Source organism: Drosophila yakuba, chromosome 2R, assembly GCF_016746365.2.
Source record: "Drosophila yakuba strain Tai18E2 chromosome 2R, Prin_Dyak_Tai18E2_2.1, whole genome shotgun sequence".
In the NCBI taxonomy this organism is placed as follows: Eukaryota; Metazoa; Arthropoda; class Insecta; order Diptera; family Drosophilidae; genus Drosophila; species Drosophila yakuba.
In genome coordinates, this window is record NC_052528.2 from 18,848,525 (window position 1) to 18,866,982 (window position 18,458).

Genomic DNA, 18,458 nt, shown 5'->3' on the forward strand with positions numbered 1-18,458 from the left:
GGTAGCCGCCTTCACTTTTCAATATCGTCCACACTTGAGGCATTTTCCACCAACATCCAACACCCACCAGCGATTTTTGCCATTGGTAATATTTGTGTAGGTTCAGTTTTTTGAGGTTCGCATGCAAACGATGGCAGCAATTACCAATACTCGATACCGATACCAAAAAGGGTACCAGCAGCAATCAGCCAAACATTCACACAACACACCAAACACGAGTTACGCTGGTGTGCGTGAAGGGAAAAATTAGATAAAACACCTACGAAACGCTGAATATGCCACAGTCTGCAAGGAAAGCGCGCGCCGTGTAAATCGAATAAAAACGAATCGCATCGGAAACAAAGCCCCGAAAACAGTGGAAAAAGGAAACGCGAAAGGGCGCTTGGAAAAGCGTCGGAAAAGCGTCGGAAAAGCGAAGTGTGTGTTCAGTGCAAAGTTGACTTGTGTGGCTGCCATGGCCCACAGCAGGGTCAAGACATATCCTTCGGGACACATCCTTTGCAGTTCAGTGCACCCAAGTGCAGTGGCCCAATGAATAATGCATAGATCGCTTTTAAGTGCCATCCTGACTGTGAATTTGAAGATACATATAACATACAGGCAATTAGGTTAAGACCCCGACTAATTGGCATTGACATTTTCATAGCCCATTTGGGAACTATTAAAATTTAGGTCAGCGGCTTTCCCAATTTTGGTGGCAGGAGTGACGAAAAACCTTGAAGGCCACTTGCGCAGCTCCAAGGGGAAAACTGTGTCAAGTGGGTCTTAAAATTTTGACCACACGCAAGTGCGTAGCAGTAGCATTACTCATCCATTGGGAGCACGTGCTGTCCTGGCTTAAGGACCTTCGAGCAGGACACTCTGACCTGTACCTCCTTTCCATAGTGGAATGGGTTAACTTTTTGATTGTGCCCATTTCGATATTATGGCCATTCGAATTGGAAAAATCGATTCGCGGCTAATTGGTTTGTTTTCATCGCGGCTCTTTTTGGGCACTAGTCCTGCGGCGCAGGCAATGTCCTGGCAGAGTGCAAAACAAGTGGAGCGCATTAGAAGTGCTGGGCAATTGTAAAATAAATAAATAAACCATAAAACTCACATGTGAGCAGCAACACAGGTTGTGACTGCAAGCAAGTACGCCCCCAAGCCACGATTTTCCCACCTTTTGCCGGACTTTCCATTCAATATTCACACACGCAAGGACCTCACCAGTTCCCCATTCGTCCAGCTCACCGGTTGTCCAGCTGAGCAGGTGCAGTTGTCCACTCAGACGTCGTTGAACTCGGCAGGACAGCGGTTCATCCAGTGTCCTGGGCACTGTGCCATTTTCAAACCAAATAGGGCTCTCTTTCCAGTGCCAAGTGAATACATTTAATCCATGAATCACGACTGGGGCGATGTGCAGAGTCGCGGACTCTAGTGATTCCCCAGCCTAAATTACAGAATAAATTCCCCAGGTGAATAGAAAAAAAAAGAAAACACAACTATGCCGCCAAAGAGACGAAGAAGATTCCAGGGACTCTACTACCATTCATCGCCGCCCAAAGGTGAGTATGCAGTGAATACATATGAATACATTCATATTCGTTCATCCTAATTGAGGGAAATTGTGGTGACAACACGCCAAGCCAAAGAGGCGATGAGAAGTTTCTGTAGTTTTTTGTGGCCAAAATTTGCATATTGCGTGCCGTTGAGGGTGTCAGCTCAACAAGTTACAATGCCACGGGATCCTGTGCGGTGCGGTTGATTGCCACATTAAGTGGCAACCACTAATGCGCCATTTCCGTGGCACTTTCGAGCAGTTTTTATTGCCACTCAAATCGTGTGAGTGTGCGAGTGTGGGTGCTTTGGTATGTGGTATGCCTGGGAAATGGAAAGGAAACTTAATGATTCACCGCGGCCAACTAACTCACATGTCACTGCTGGCAAGGTGGTAGAACTATTCCTCAAGGTGTCCGATCAAAAATAGCCATAGAATAGAAGACCTTGACACATCAATTATGTGGTTGAAAAGGCCAACAAGTATATGGTAATTTTCTGGCTAACAATTTTCCCATTAGGGGAAACTATTTTCATGGAAAATCGTGAAAGTACGAGGGTCGTTTGATAAGTCCGTGACTTTTTGAATAAAATATATTTTTTTCGTCAAAGAAGCGTTTTATTTCTCAACATAATCTCCTTTTAGCTCTATACATTTAGTCCAGCGTTTTTCCAATTTTTTTATTCCTTCCAAATAATAGGTTTTCTCAAGGCCCTCAAAATAGTCGTTTGTTTCTGTGATGACCTCTTCATTTGACCCGAATCTCTTACCGCCGAGCCATTTCTTCATGTTTGGAAACAAAAAATAGTCACAGGGGGCTAAATCTGGAGAATATGCTGGATGGGGTAGCAGTTCGTAGCCCAATTTATGAAATTTTGCCATGCTGACTACACACGTGTGCACCCGTGCATTGTCCTGATGGAACAGCACTTTTTTTTCGCCAAATGCGGTCGTTTCTGCTTCAAATCAATATCGAATCTGTCCAAAAGCTCTGAATAATATTCGCCGGTGATCGTTTTACCCTTTTCAAGGTAATCGATGTGAATGATACCTTGTGCATCCCAAAAAACTGTGGCCATGACCTTGTTGGCCGACAGACCCACCTTGGCCTTCTTTGGTGCACGTTCACCCGGAGAAACCCACTGTCTTGATTGTTCTTTGGTCTCTGGTGTGGTGTGGTGGATCCATGTTTCGTCTACGGTAACGAAACGGCGCAAAAATTCGTTTGGATTGCGGTTGAACATCGCCAAACACTCCTTTGAAATGGTCACACGGTTGCGCTTATGGTCGTGTGTGAGCAATCGCGGCACCCATCGCGCGGAAAGCTTTTTCATGTCCAAATATTCATGTAAAATGTGATGTACCCGTTCAGTTGAGATGCCTACAGCCTCAGCTACCTCACGCACTTTCATTCTCCGATCATCCAATATCATTCCATGGATTTTGTCGACGATTTCTGGCATGACGACCTCTTTTGGGCGACCTGAACGTTCGGCATCACTTGTACTGGTACGACCACAACGGAACTCAGTAAACCATTTCTTAACCATTGAAATTGATGGTGCAGAGTCCCCATAATATTTATCAAGTCTTTCCTTGGTTTCGGTGATGGATTTTTTACGCAAAAAATAATGCTTAATTAGCACACGAAATTCACTTTTTTCCATTTTCGTTAAAATTCACGAGATCGTCTGCTTTCAATGCCTATAAAACGCAAACCAAAAAACGCAGCTTTCTCAAAATTTTACAGTCAGCTGTTAATCGATAACTGCTGACAGGAGCAGTGTTGTATTTAGAGCAGGTGCGCGGCAAATACAAAAAGTCACGGACTTATCAAACGACCCTCGTATGCTTTGTAAATTGCTCTGAATTCAAGGAGAGACAAAGGCAAGCGAATTATTTTGCAAGTAAACCTAAAAGTATGCTACAACAATTTAAGCGAATTTTCTCACGAAAATCTAGTTGGAGATAATGAAAAGTCCTTGGTAAAAGGCCACAAAATAAAAGGAAAATAAATTTTGCATTTGCTGCACCAACGAAACTGTTTGGAATTCTTCCCCAAGGAATGCTAATCAAGTTCGAATCTATTTTCACATATTTGTTTTGCTGGAACTCTAATGAAAATGTTGACTTTTCGCTTTATATAACCCAAACAAACACACACACACACACACAGAGTTTGGGTTATTTATTCATGTCAGAAGTTGGAGGTGCGCGAATAGGACGCAATTATTCCTCCTTGCGACCCTTTGCTTTTGACCACAGCACACAGAGACCCGAATTCAACACCTTTCGACCTGGCCAAGAATTAGTTTAGTTTGCCAACGCGACTCAAGCTGGCCAGACGCAAAAAGTACAAACTACAAACTACAGGTATTAGAAAGCAATCAGTAGAAAGTAGTCAAAGGAGTCTCACTACTACGCTTGTCACATTTATATTTGAATATACATTTTCGGGAAGCCAAAGAATCGAATCTAAGCCAGGATGTCTAATTCCTTTGCAGTGATGCCCATGAATGGACAGGCGGGTGGCCAAAATGGACGCAAGCGTCGGGACAACGAAGGTGCGTATTTGAGGGGATTTCGATTGCGATTTCCGCATCCAGGTGTTTGATTTCCAAGTGCTCCACTAAATCATTCAGCCGATGGGGGCGATCTAATATGCTGATACGACGACCTGCGGGGCGTTACCCACTTTTCCACTGCGAAAAAGTTCGGCGGCGACCTTGAGGCATTTCAAGTTGGCGAAACTTTTCGCCGGCGGAAATTGTCTCAAGTTTCCACTAATGCCACTTTAAGCGAGCCAAAGTCGTAGTCGTAGTCAGAAACTTGAACATTCAGTGCATTTATTTTCGTTTTAATTTAGTTTTCAGTTCTTTTTCGGCTTCATTGGCTGCTTTTTCGGCAAATTGCATGCAAGCACGAACGAGGGCGAAAATGAATTGGAAATCGCAATCGGGTCGCGGGTGGGGGTGAAACAGGGGGTTGGGGGCTGGGAAAATTAATTTCCACGTTTTCAATTTCAATTTCTCGACTAATAGATTTCTCGGTGAAGTTATCCACCATCAGGATCTGGATTCACGAGAAGGACATCGGCAAGCTGACGCGCATTTTGTGGGCGGGGCAGGGCAACCGACTGAGCCAACAGGCCAGCAACAATGGGCGAGTGAAGCGCTTCCTGGCAGCCGTTCCCCATGTCATGGTAAGGAAGTCCTGCGCTCATCCTTCACTTTATCCTTCACTTCCGTTCGACCGCACAGAATGCCATCAAGGATCTGCACCAGGCGGTCATCGACAACAATCTGGAGACGGTGCAGGCGCAACTGGAGCCACCGGTGCCCAGTGCACTGGTCACCTGCAAGGATGGCAACGGCTTGAACATCATCCACAAGGCCGCCGGACTGGGCCACACCAAGCTGCTGGAGTACCTGGTGGGCATTTGGCCCGAGGGCGCCCACGAGACGGACATCACCGGCAAGACGCCGCTCCACTGGGCCGCCAGTGCCAAGAACAACATGCGATGCTACACCCTGCTCACCCAAGCGGGCTGCGATGAGGAGGCGGTCGACTATGTGAGTGCTTGGGCAAGGTTGCCTTGAATTGGCAGTAGGTTCCTATAAAGAAAGGCTATACAAACCATAGTAGATAGTAAGATAAGTAATGTGAAAGGTTTGATCCTGATAGTAATATAAGTAATGTGAAAAGTTTGATCCTGATAGTAAGATAAGTAATGTGAAAGTGTTTATCCTGTTTGACGCTTCCGTAATAATCGTAATTTTAGTTTTTGAAACATACAATTTCCACTGAATACAGCTTTAGAGTGGGTGTCGTTCGGCAATTAAAATGATTCATTGGGGCAATTTCAGAAAATGAAGACCCCCTCCTACTATCGCCACAAGCCGCACGAAATCGAGCGCGCCTTCCTGGTTTATGTGCCGGATGCACCTCGCGTCTCCCCCGACAGCGCCACCGATTGGGAGGCCTTGAGCGACGAGAGTGGAGTGGACAATGGAGCTGGTGGCGATGCCAGCTCCAAGGTGAGTGGGTGTCTTTTTCCCATGACTATACCCAATTCCACCTGCTCCTTCTTGTTTCGCCCACTAGAAACTGGACATCAAGGTGCCGCCGTCTGTGAATGGACGCAAATCGCTGGACGACAGCCTTGAGAACACCTCGGAGCTGGACACCAATGACGGGTAAGTGGGTGGTTAGATGACTGTGTGGCTAGGTGGCTGGCTGGCTGATGGGTCTTAGACCCTAAGATTGAGCGCTTATGCTTGGCTGCCATTTGCTGGCAAAATGCTGTGCTGCTCTTTTCATTTGTGTTTGTGGCGTGTGTGTTTTGTATGGGGCATGGCTTTGAGAGAGAATTTTTTGCATTTTGAAACCGCAGTACGAGTGCCAACGAAGATGACGATCTGTCCAAGGCGGATGCGGAACCGGAAGCGGAAGTCGCCTCGCCATTGCAACGCCGACCGGAAACGCCGGCCACCTTCAACACGATCAATGGCGATGGCGATGGCGAAGACAGCGAGGTCGAGGTAAGTCACCCCCGCTACATTTCGTATAATTTTCCATATTTTCCGTATGGCTTTCGATGGTTAGCGGCTTGCTTGCACAATTTGAGAATGGCTTTCGGTGTTTTGCAACTTAATTGAATAGCTTTTTGGGGCGCTGCAGACTCTGTGAAAGTAAGCCATTGTCGGCAATCGCCTTTCCCCTTCACCATTCTCTCGCCGTCGGCACTTGCGCTTTTTGTTTAGAGGCCAGATTATAAACCATTTCCTGCTGTACATATAGGCTGAGATCGAAGGACCGTAGAGCGAAACTGTTGAATCACTTGGAAAGCACAATCAGTCGACAATTGTTTACTTTTACAGAATATTGGAAGAGCTGTAAGCGCGAATGGAGGTGGAGAGGCTAAGGAAAACGGAGTTGGGCAGGACGAAGGAGGCGGTGACGGTGGAGATGCGGCGATCCTGGCTAATGGCGACGGAGTTCACGAGGAAACTCCCGAGGAAGAGCAGCCAACGGAGACGGTGGACGTGGGGCAGCCTGAGGAGTCTGCTACTGAGAGTGAGCTTGAAGGAAACAAAAAGACTGAAGTGGCGCAAGAAGAGCAAGAAGAGCATGAAGAACCGGTGGAGCATGAGGAGCATGGGGAGCATGGGGAGCAGGTGGAGCATGAGCAGCTGGAGGCAGTGGATGAGCCGGAGAGCAACGCTGAGGACGAAGCGGATACGGAAGTGGCCGCCATGTCCGTCGAAGAGAGGGAACCGGAGTCGGAGAACGATAACGAGAACGACGACGACGATGAGGTACAGATGGGCGTGCTCTAAGTGTCCTCAAACGTTTTGTAGTGTATTCACGTTTGTTGTGTGTGCCGTTTGCTCAACCCATTTACCCTTCTTCAGTGTGAACCTCTAAAATGCAACGCAAAAAATCAAAAAAAAAAAGAAAAAAACTGAATTTGAAAAATAATATAACAATTTGCTGCAGCAGGCACTCAAATTCCATTCATACCAATTTGTTTTACCACTGCAAGAGCCACAGCAACAGCAACAACTTCAGCCGCAACCCAATCAGCAGCAAAATGCGAAACTTTAGCAATCAACTTCAACATAAGCCCGCTTAGATAATGAAATAACCGAAAAAAAACCGAAACAAAAACCAAAAATTCTTGATATATCTCTATACATACGTACATATTTATATATATTTTGTAAAGCAAGTGTTATGTTCTCTCCTTTCGAATAACAATATATCTAGCCGTAGGCATTATAGTAACAGTAACCAATTAAAAATGGAAAGCAAAAACCTGCAACTTGTGTCTTTTGTTTATCGTTTTTCTATTGCACCCGAGACCTGCCCAACAACAATCCGTGTGTTTGTTTCTATTTCCATTTCCGTTTCCGCATCCGCATCCACATCCACATCCGTTGTTTCCCTTTCAGTTTCACTTCAGTGTGTGTTATTGCCTTAGATCGAATCAATGCCAGTGTCTGCCCCCAATTTGTGCTTATCGATTGCCTAAAATCAGCAGCTGTTTACCCACAGATAGACTTTATAATAATGCACTCATTCCGACCGCCGTACATATGTATGTATGTATTTAAAATAGTACACATGTACAGGCCAAGTCATTCGTTTTCACTTTCGAACGCCCAACATTTCGACTGGGAGACGGAGACTCTGAGGTCGAGTCGGGTGCGGAGTCGGTTCTCAACTGTCAGTGGCATCCAGTTGTTGGTGGATCCGAATGGGGACTGAACATGCAAACGTCAAAACAGTTGCAGGCATTAGATATGTGATATTTGATATATGGCAAATATACCATATATTTATATATATATATAATCGTTGCATTCCCTCGAGTTAGCAGTGGGTGGTTCTTATGGCAGCTATAATGACTATTTCCAGCTGCATTTCAATAAAAACGTAGAAACGTAGCGTATGCGTGATATTGCGTATACGCTACGTGAACCCCTGAAACAAGTTAATTTGGATTGCTTGGCCTGATTGAAGGTCTTAAATTGCATTCTTTATTGCGTTGCAGAATTCGAAACTATAGGTATACATTAAATGGGCTCGGAACTGGCATTGTCACCCGTAGCAGCACATAGTCCTTGTAAAAACAAACGTAACCTGTTCAATGTTTCTATGTCTCTTCGCACCTTGTAGCCATGTCCAAATCACTGCCACAACCATATAAACATGAATTCTTAAGCGGTGCAATAAATTTAAACAGGATATAATAGCTTCAGAGAGCAAAGAAACCAATCCGCAGGAGGGTCAGCAACCAGGAGGCGGAGCACAGCCACCGGAGGACGACGGCAATGAGTCGCTCACATCAGCAATGGCCATTGAGGGCTTTGTGCACGGTGCACCCGAGGATTATACAGTTCAGTCTCAAACTGCAGTTGATGAAGTATACAATGCTATCCCTATCTATCTGTCTATCTATCTATCGCCCTTTGTTGCTGGCTCACCAGGCTTCTTTTGGGTTTGCACCTAAGACGACACTCATAAAGCAAACCATCGAGTTCTTTTTATTCCCAGAACCATTTCCAAAAGACCATCACCCTTAGCGCTTTCAATGATGCATCTTGTTGTCCTTGCCAGACAATCGTGTTCATCCTCTCATGGGACATCTGCTTACTGTTTTCCGTAGGATGAGCGCATCAAGCGCATTGTGGAGTCCGGAGACTTGGAGCAGCTGGCCGAGATTGTGCTGAATGGCGAGGGCGGCAGCCTGGTGGGCCTGAAGTCGCAGGAACCGGAAATACAGGCCTTTCTCAACAACGTGCCCAGCTATATGGTAAGCGAGTCGAAAGGCTCCCATCGAAGTGGAAGGAAGTACCACTAATTACGCCGTGCATCATGTTTTCGCTCCGGCAGGAGAAAATACATCGCGTGCACGATGCGGCACGTGACGGAGGTTTGCTGGCACTGCAGCAGGCTCTGGATCGCCGGAAGTTTGCCATCGCCAAGAACGACATATCGCCCAACGGCTCCACGCCCCTGCACGTGGCCGTACTCTTTGGTCACACGGGTAAGTCTGCCCGGATTCTATTTATATGATTGGTTCTTACCCCGAATTCACCCCGCTTAGATATCGTTCGGTACTTGGCGTCCCGCTTTCCGGAGACCATGACAATTACGGATAATGACGGACGCACGCCGCTTCATTACGCAGCCACAATTAAGGACAATGGCCATTTCTACAACATGCTCCTGCAGTTGGGCGCCAATCCCAAGGCACTGGACAAGGTGAGTAAAATTGAGAGGGGTGCTATTGTAAAAACATATGAAACATACGATGCAGCAATTACTTTGATAGTAAAAAACTACATTTATTGAAGCAAAGGCTTCTGTCATTTGATTCTGCTTACCTATTTTGAAAGAATTCTAAAGTTAGCTCGAATTGTAATACAATAACCCAATTACTTCAATAGTATTCCCAAATTAGGCTAATAATAGAGAACGTATAAATGTAATACAATACCTTAGTACCCGATGAAGGGCACAGCTTAGTTACCAGTTTATTGGGAACAAATGCAGCTGTAGTCGACCCAATAGCATAAGAAATGACAAATGGAAATTGTTTTAAAACTGCTGACCACAAAACCGAAATCGAAAGTGGGCCAAGGCTCAACTGATTGGCCCTCTTGACTTTCAAATGTCAAATGTCTGCAGCAGTGTGGAATCAATAAGCCATACATATGTGATTAGGACAATGTAAATAATGAACGGAGTTTGATTTAAAATTCAATAACCAAACACACGCAGCTGGGCCACTCGGCCGAGTTTTACCTGGACAAGGACAAGGCGAAAAACATTCTCAACTACACCGAGCTGCTGAACATTTTCGGTGCGGAGGAACTGGAGAACCAGTTGCTCAATGACCAGGGTAAGGACACCGGGGGGCCATGAGCCAAGAGCCATGAGCCACCGGGCAGCTGTTCCAGCGCTGTTCCAACTTGACCGTTCACCAGGCACCACCAACCACATCAAGTCCACCCACCAACCACCATCCACCACCCACCCATTTCACCCGCTCCAGATAGCGCTATGCCATGCCGCTTTGCTTTGCTTTGCTCGTGGCTTTAGTGGCGTTTTGTTTTCACACTCGCTTTCGCTGCCCACACACGTATACACAAACACACACACACACTCGCACACCGTGGGTAAACCGAAATAATTAAATACATTTGTTTGCCAAGTCAAACAGTTGAATTGGGAGTGGGAGTGATAGTGGTAATGGAATCATGGGCTATAAACTGCGGCCCAGGGGCTAACCGAACTCGACGCGAGCTTTGGCCAAGTCAGTCATCGATTTTCGGTCGCACCGTGCACACACTGCGTATACGTGTTGGATACTCGTGTTCGGGTTGCCCGTTGAAATGGAGGGAAATCGCAATGAATTTTTCAACGAAATCATTGGCAACATTGATGAAATATTTGGTATGTAGGCAAAAAAAACACAACATACCACCAGCCCAGCACCAGCGCCTTTTTCTCTTGATCACCCAACCCGGCAATCCTTTCATCAGTATTCGTATCCGTCATGGTCTCGGTGTTCGTATATGCATCTGTGTCTCTGTCTACGCTTTGGTGTCTTACTGTGTGTGTGTGTGTGTTGATTGATAACCGTCCAAACCCAAAACAAATAAATTATCATCTATGCTGCTCCGGATAACCATGAGCAGTGCCCGACGATCTGCACAGTGCCCGGCGGGAGCTAGAGGATGGCGAAATCTCACGGACCTTGGAGCGCTGCTATAGCGTCATTACGGAATCGGGTAAACTGCTGAGCGGCACTACAGCATCGGCTCTATCCCATCGCAAGCCCTTGAGTGCATCCTCGCTGCAGCTTTCGGTGACCAGCTATCTGAGTCGATTCCTCAAGCGCGGTGTCTACGAGAAAATCAAGCGCCGACAGACGCGACTCGATCACAATCTGTTCGATGTCCTGTGGCCAGCGATGCGGAAGACTTCGAAGGCGCGCCACTTGGAGGAGGACATCAACTGTGGGATAATAGCCCCAGATTTCGATGTGTTTGTGGTGTTCCAAGAGTTCCTGGTGCCGTTGCTTAAGGACATGCATTGCCTGAGCATCGATGCTGATTTCAAACCGCAACCGCGACTCGCCTATTTTCCCATGGACAATGGGGAAAGGCTGAACACGGCGGCTTTCGTCTTCGACGATGACTCACTGCTGGTCACCCGCTGTTTGGTCGAAGTTTCCAGGAATTTGGATCAGTTGGAGCTACCACTCAATCTCACCATTGGCCAACTGGAGCAAGCGGAACGCCTGATGATGAGCAAGATATTTACCACCCACTTTGCGGATGCCATTGGCGAAACGGATTCGGGAAACTATTACACCATGACCGAACTCGTGGAACCCGACTCGGAGGTCACGATGATGCTGAGTAGCCTGGGTCTGATGATTCCCCTCCTAGATACCATGGATCTGGTGCAGGCTGCCGAGTCAACAGCCTTCAATGGAGCTCTGTGGCCATATGGCAGGGGTGTCTTTGTCAATTCTGCCAACAATTTGGCTGTGTGGCTCAATTGCCAGGAGCACTTGAGGATAATCTCCACGAGCAGCAGTAAGGAGCCCGCGGATATGGGTGCTGCTTACACAAGAGTGGGAAGAGCCATATCCTATTTGGAAACGCAACTGCACTTCAAGGAGAGCTACCTCTTGGGTTACCTCCAGTCCAGGCCCAGTTACTTGGGCACCGGACTCAAGATGACCACCATAGTGAAGCTAACCAATCTGATGAAGGAGATGGACAACCTGCGGCACTTGTGCTCCGTGCGCGGACTGAGCATGGTGACCAATCGCCTATCAAAACTCACCGTGCGTCTTGTCAACATGCAGAGCATGGGCGTGGTGGAGTATGTGCTTTTCCAGGACTACTGCACTGCTGTCACCAATATCCTTTCTCTAGAGAAGGACATGTCGCTGACGAACTCCAAGCACATTGCCACCATGCTGGTGAAGATCTTCAAGCGCAAGAAGAACAGCATCGTGGATCGCAACTAGAAGAAAGCACTACATACCAGCTCAATGTACATACCATACAATAAAAAGTTTACCTCAGCACATTAAGTCCCCTAATACATATGCTAAATTTGACTGATACCTGCCACGTGCCCTCATCTAAAATCTCCTCCGCTTTCGCTGCGTTTAAGGTTAATCCGCAATCGTAAGTTCTGCTTTGAGTTACACCTTCATAGTCGTATCCGTATCCGTATCCGTGTCTTGCCCGAAGACTGTGTTCTTGTCTCGATTACATTATTATTTGCAAAGTCTCTTGAGTTCAACCATCGGCATCCTCATCTTCGTTTGACTCGTTTAACTCCCCTACCGCCCGAAAAAATGCTCCCCTTTCGCTTTGTGTACATAGATTACTGGGACTCGATCCACTGAGTGTGACTGCAGATATCCATTGGCCATTGGAGTGACTAATCCAGCTTGTTTTCCACACAGGTCAGGCGCAGCCAGTAAGCTTTCAGGCCAATCCCATCTTTAAGACGGAGCAGGGAAAATACCTGGCTGATTGTAAGTATTCAGATAAAGTTTTTAGATAAGAAAGTGGATATATTTCCCTAAGTAAAATTCATATGCTTAATCCGGTTTACGGATGTGAACAACAATTTGTACTTGAAGTAAACTGAAGCACTAGCTGGCTAGACCCTGGAGTTTTCTGACTTATCTAAGATGCTCTTAAGAAAGAACCAACACTTGATAAATACTCCTTCTCCCCATCAGCTCTCGCCGATCCTTTGATCAAGGCCCTCACTGAAATAGCCAACAAGCGACCCAGAGATCCCGTTGCCTATCTGACCAACTACCTGCAGCACTTCATGGGCGACCGCAAGCCCATGACCGAGGTCCAAGTTCACTCGGGTAGCAGCAAGGCCAGTACCAGTTCCACCTCCACCCTGGCCTTGGTCAAGTCGAATGCCAGCTCGAACCAGAGATTGGGCAACACACGCAACGGTCCTGCTCCCACCAATGCGGATCTCATCGAGCTGGATGCACGTTCCCTGGCCGAGGAGGAGGATGCGGAAGGAGCTCTGGCCGTGCAGCACATGGAGGAGCGGGATGAGCACGGCCAGAGTATGCTCCACTTCGCCTGTGCCCGCTCCCATCGCAGAGGAGCTCTCTACACTCTGATTGAGGAGTCGGGCATTGACATCACATACCGGGATGAGCTATACCGAACTGCTAGAGATGTTTCGCTCCAAGCAAATCAGCCAAACAATGCGGCCGAGATCGATCGATATGTCATGGCACAGGCAGTTATTGGTAGGTTATGCAATGTCCTTCCCTATAACTAACTTTAACTATGAACTAAACTTTTGCATAGGCGACGTCGAACCTTTTGAACAACTCGCTCTGCAAGGCTACGATCACATCCTGGATATCGAGGACGAAAATGGTCAATCCATAATAGATGTGGTGCAGTCCCGACAGAACGGGGCTCTTGGGCAGTTCCTGGCCAATCTTCGGGGATTGGAGGAAGCTCGCGAAGAGCTCCATCAGATGATCAGGGAAAACAACATGGAGCGAGTGGTGGAGCTGACCAATGTTGCCAATGCCAAGTGGCTGATAAGAACCAAGAATTATTATGGTAAGTGTGCTCTTCTAAAGTTAGAAAGATTTCCCAGAACTTATCCCAATCAACTTCAGGTCGAACCGCACTGCACATAGCCGTGCTGAAGGAGTCCGAGGAAATGGTTCAGCACTTGGCGAAAATCTGTCCCGAGGCTTTGAAAATCCCAGATAATGTAAGTAACGTAAACCAATTCATTAAACTTAATATCTAAATATGTGGAGTTTCCAGTTGGAACGGACTGTTCTGCATTACGCCATGGGCACCAATGCGCTGGAGAGTGTAAGTCGGATTTTGATTCAGAACGGGGCCAAGCGAACCGCCAAGGATCTGAAAGGACGACAGCCAAGCTATTACTTCATTAACAAAGCGGACATACTACGCCTGCAGGAGGAGGAGGAGGAGAGCCGCTGAGGAATCGGATTAAGCGATATGTTTAGTATAGATCAATAAAGTACAAGTATATAGATAATATACGAGTATATATAGAAATATGCAGATTGGGATTTCCGGTCATGTTCAATGTGTTTTCAATTAATGGGGGAATCACGTATCAATCACATATTTAATTGGCCTGCTAGGATTGATCTCCACAAACAAACGGGCTTTGGGACTAAATACCGACAGGACTAAGGACAAATAAGGACAAAGAAACTTCTTACGATGGCAGCTGGTAATCTGTCGACTTCCCCGTATGCCTTAATAAATAAAATTATTATTATTTAAAAAAAAAAAAAAAAAATCTGTCGACACACACCCTACCAAGACCACCCATGACCAGTTAACATAAAAAGTGATCCCTACAAGTATGCTACACTTTACACAACATAGACCCACTGACGACGCACGGCTCCCCTAGAGAAATTTACTCTGACTTAGACGACATTATACATTGTAAATTTTAACATAAAAGAAAGTTGAAAACTAACAGAATTTAGTTGTGAACAGTTTTATACAACTTATCCTACCTGATTGCACTAGGTTTTGATCATAAACATATAAATTTAAACTGGTAAAAAATCGAGTTTGGTTTTGTGGACCATCATGTAGAATTAACTTAACCAATGTAGATTTTATGTATAAAGGTAAGATTTTTCAAAATATATTTATTAACTTAAATAATTGGAGGTCATTTTTGGAGGTCAATTTTTTTTTCGATATTTTGATAAAAAATAAAGTAAAATGCCATACCTTGTTGAATTTGTAACGAAATTTCCTATCTACATGTGCTCAAAAAAGGAAAATGTAATTTTTTGACATTTTTTGCAAATATTGATAATGGTACCCCTTATCAAAAATACAAAAAATTGACATTTTTTTTATTTTGAAAACCGAAAAAGTAGGGATAGACATAGTTAGCTATGTTTATTAGCAACACAAAACATTATTCCCGTCGTCTAGAACGGCCAACTAACGTTAATACCTTACACTGGGATTTACAGGAAATGTAAATGTTAGTGTTAAAAAGCTTTTTCTTAAAAGAGCGAAAGCCAATTGCGTTGAACTTCAGAGCTTTAATGAACATTCAGAACGCTTTTAGCGAAGAATACAATAAATAAATTCGAGTAAATCAACTTGCAAAAAGCCTACGTTTTCGAGAAAGCCTATAAACTTTTCTCAAAGCTTTTTTAGAACTTCTTAAATAATGGTTATAAACTCGGGATTCATGAAGGAGAATCCGATAAAATCGTTCTGGTCAAGATTCATCATGAAAAGCTTGTCCGTGGGAGTTAAGTCCGTCTTCTCCTTCGTAAAGGCATCATCGAAGTTGCTTATATCCTTGCGATGTTTCTGAAATATTCCCGACAATACAATGAAATGATTGCCCAGTAGGGGTTCTGATTCAGCTCACAATCTTCGGTTTAATGGGTGGGTCCATTTCGCCAGCCTCTGCCTTATCCCAGTCCACATTCCGAAAGAAAGGATGCGTGGTAATCTCCTGTTTGGCATAGCGTCCTGCACCCAATCTATTATTGGGCTTCTTGGTCAGGAACTTTGGAATGCAAATCTATACCAATAGATTCTGATTTTTTTAAGTGTCACACTTACGCTCGTTATTATATCCATGGCCTCCACGCTGAAATGCTTGGGAAACACAGCCTTCTTGTCCTTGATGTTCCTAAAGACAGCGTTATCATCATCTCCTTCGAATGGAGCCTGGCCTGCCATGAATTCGAACAGTAATACACCAAAAGACCACCAGTCAGCGGCGATGGAGTACGGATCGTAGCTAACAATCTGGAATTATTTTGTATTTTCGGTTATTTTTTGTTCGTATATACAGCGGATTACTTACTTCGGGAGCCATATAATTCGGAGTGCCACAAAAAGTGCGTGTAGCCTGACGCTCGGTAACGCCCTCTTTGCTCAACCCAAAGTCCACCAGCTTAACGTGTCCCTCACCATCCAGCAAAATGTTATCCAGCTTCAGATCTCTATAGATAATATCACGCTCGTGAAGGAAAAACAGGGCAATCGCCACTTCAACAGCGTAAAAACTAAGCAAATGTATATATATATAATATATTGGTCCTTTAAATATTGCACTTGAATATTAAAAGTAGGACTCACATAGCCACCGACTCCTTGAATCTTCCATACTGCTGCATATGATACATTAAATCTCCACCCTTACAGTACTCCATTACGAAGAACAAGCGGTCCATGGTCTGGAAACATGAGTGCATGGAGACGAGGAAAGGTGGTCGTCCGGATAGGGCCAGAATTCTCTTCTCATTCATGGGCAGCTCCATGTCGTCCGTTTGGATAATGACATCCTTTCGCAGAACCTTCACGGCATACAGCTCATCAGTGCCACGACGCTCGGCCAGCAGGACCTTGCCAAAGGATCCCTTGCCAATAACTTTGACAAAGTTGAAGTCAGCAGCTCGTATCATATCGCGTTTGCTCATGTTATGCGGCATGTCCTTATTGTCCATGCGACGCTTTTCATTTGGACGACGATCATGCTGAAAATAATAATAAGTAATATATGGTAATATTATTTATGTGACGGGCCAATCACTTACCCTAACTTCATCTCGTAAGCGAGCTATATCATTAAAGGCATCCACACAGGGTATATTATAATGTTCGCCCTCCACTTGCGAGAGGAACTTGTACCAGCCATCCACTGGCTCCTTTTGCAGCTCCTCCAGGCTGAACGAGAACGATCCCATGAAGTCATTGCGAGAAGTGCGATCCCAATCCCAGACCTCGATCAGCAAACGCTTGTCACGATCCTGAGGCTGCAACTCGCTGCGATAAAGGAAATTATTGGTCTATTTAGCGAATTAATTGAGACGTTCTAAGATATTACAATGTAAAAGTCTCGTTGAAGACTGGATTAAGGGTTTTCTGAATGGTCTTGGTCTTCTTCTTGGTGCGGCCCGACCGGTCCGGATGCATTTGCACTGCAATATATGGATCGCTAAACCCGTTCGTATCCATGGGAATGAGGTTAGCCGCCTCCTTGACTGCAAAATGAAAGAATCATTCATTTTTATGTGGCTGCATAAACTTTGAGTGATAACTTACTATCAACTTTCAAGTTATTGCCCTTAAGCTCCACGTAGAGCAGTAGTTTACCCCTCACCTCGCTGATGTCCGCACCACACATCGGTGGCACTGTCTCCTGGCAGGCGTGATGCACATTGAGGTTGCAATCTGAAATATTTGGGTTAATAGCTTGAAAGGAATATGGCTCGAGCTTATTCCGGAATTTACTCTCGCACTTGACGCCCTGATGGGCGACTCCATGGAGCAGAAGTCCGCACTCGTCGCAGAATGTCGGTGTGGTGTAGGTGGTGGATATCCAGCCGTGCTTCACCTTGGCGCAGTCGGCATCGAAGTCCGTGTCCTTGCCAGGACACTTGAACACCACGAACTTGCAACACTTCTGGTGAATGTTAAAGCGGCACTCTGCGTAAATAAAATTATTAAATGATCAAATGATTTGAAATGAAAACTTTGCTACCTACCCTCGCATTGAAAACCTTGCTTGCCAAAGCCCCTAATCCCGGCACGAATCCGTGAATGCAACAATGCGAAACGGAAGAGAAGCGAAAAAATACAGCAAAAATATAGAAAAAACAACGAAAAGTGTGTCAGCAGCGAATGCACTAATTAAATTAACGATGCGAACGCTGAAATGCGAGTAAAAAATCGAAAACGGAATTACTCACCAGATGAAATCCTTGCAATGACCGCAGTAGGTTGGATTCTTAAAGAATCTCACTCCGAAGCGATGACCATTGACCATTTCCAAACCCTTCCGCTTCATCGCACCCTTCCTCAGCCGATTCTTCATATAATTGACGATGTTCGCTTCGCCAGTGATCTCCAGTAGGTTTCCTGGACCCTTGCCAGCTCCAGCCGCTGGAGCCTTGGCCCCTGGAGCAGCACTGGGCGCCGAGGGTGGGAGCACGGTGGCTCCCGGTGTGGCAACAGCAGCCGCAGCCATCAGGAGATAATATCAGCGAATTGAAAAGCGAGTGGAGTGGAAAAGCTGACTCAGACCGCACGGTTTCAAGCCCGTCTAGAAACTGACCCGGTCGGTCAGGTGGAGGCCCTAAAAGAAACAACTTGGAAGCCAACAAAGTGCACACGCAAAGACGAGGCGAGCCAATGACACACAGTTCTGCACATGAACTACTACCCTTTCATGCAATAGTACATAAAGAACTGATTTCATTCATTAATATCACAGAAGTCTATTCATTTTAGTTACTAGCTTAAATCAACCTTCAATATCCCAATATATTTTTATAGTTCTCAGGATCTTGGCA

The 18,458-nt window shown here is 45.6% G+C and overlaps 2 protein-coding genes across 10 annotated transcripts; one reads left to right on the forward strand and one right to left on the reverse strand.

The window, feature by feature from the left end:
• Positions 1 to 281: 281 nt before the first annotated feature.
• Positions 282 to 14,163, forward strand: LOC6531335. Of its 9 annotated transcripts, XM_039372395.1 has the most exons (18): positions 1,161 to 1,547; positions 4,045 to 4,104; positions 4,582 to 4,742; positions 4,801 to 5,112; positions 5,407 to 5,577; positions 5,645 to 5,736; positions 5,934 to 6,081; positions 6,421 to 6,858; positions 8,289 to 8,468; positions 8,712 to 8,858; positions 8,939 to 9,092; positions 9,153 to 9,310; positions 9,830 to 9,950; positions 12,543 to 12,614; positions 12,825 to 13,364; positions 13,426 to 13,689; positions 13,749 to 13,846; positions 13,903 to 14,163. In XM_039372395.1, exons 1-18 carry the CDS (start codon positions 1,487 to 1,489, stop codon positions 14,083 to 14,085), a joined length of 3,360 nt encoding a protein of 1,119 aa, XP_039228329.1. In that variant the 5' UTR covers positions 1,161 to 1,486; the 3' UTR covers positions 14,086 to 14,163. The 9 variants fall into 9 exon arrangements, 4 of the variants coding, with proteins under 4 accessions (XP_039228325.1, XP_039228329.1, XP_039228328.1 ...); XM_039372391.1 differs by lacking the exon at positions 6,421 to 6,858 and having other exon boundaries at positions 1,128 to 1,547; XR_005560612.1 differs by lacking the exons at positions 6,421 to 6,858; positions 13,426 to 13,689; positions 13,749 to 13,846; positions 13,903 to 14,163 and adding an exon at positions 282 to 417 and having other exon boundaries at positions 1,356 to 1,547; positions 10,750 to 12,614; positions 12,825 to 12,901.
• A 1,007-nt stretch (positions 14,164 to 15,170) lies between these two features.
• Positions 15,171 to 18,207, reverse strand: LOC6531339 (protein kinase C, eye isozyme). The gene is made up of 11 exons (XM_002092107.4): positions 17,856 to 18,207; positions 17,652 to 17,683; positions 17,398 to 17,592; positions 17,209 to 17,337; positions 16,991 to 17,147; positions 16,701 to 16,929; positions 16,243 to 16,640; positions 15,968 to 16,169; positions 15,721 to 15,909; positions 15,524 to 15,664; positions 15,171 to 15,462 (listed from the first exon to the last, which is right to left on the reverse strand). The coding sequence occupies exons 1-11, from the start codon at positions 18,131 to 18,133 to the stop codon at positions 15,310 to 15,312; spliced, it is 2,103 nt and encodes a 700-aa protein (XP_002092143.1). The 5' UTR covers positions 18,134 to 18,207; the 3' UTR covers positions 15,171 to 15,309.
• Positions 18,208 to 18,458: the final 251 nt, after the last annotated feature.

Coding starts and splice junctions, on each gene's coding strand:
- LOC6531335 (XM_039372395.1), top strand. CDS start 1,487: ATGCCGCCAAAGAGACGAAGAAGATTCCAGGGACTCTACTACCATTCA. Junction 8,469..8,711: donor CTCAAACTGCAGTTGATGAA/GTATACAATGCT, acceptor TGTTTTCCGTAG/GATGAGCGCATCAAGCGCAT. Junction 9,093..9,152: donor CGTACTCTTTGGTCACACGG/GTAAGTCTGCCC, acceptor CACCCCGCTTAG/ATATCGTTCGGTACTTGGCG.
- LOC6531339 (XM_002092107.4), bottom strand. CDS start 18,133: ATGGCTGCGGCTGCTGTTGCCACACCGGGAGCCACCGTGCTCCCACCC. Junction 16,641..16,700: donor GCTTACGAGATGAAGTTAGG/GTAAGTGATTGG, acceptor TATTATTTTCAG/CATGATCGTCGTCCAAATGA. Junction 15,463..15,523: donor CACCCATTAAACCGAAGATT/GTGAGCTGAATC, acceptor GGAATATTTCAG/AAACATCGCAAGGATATAAG.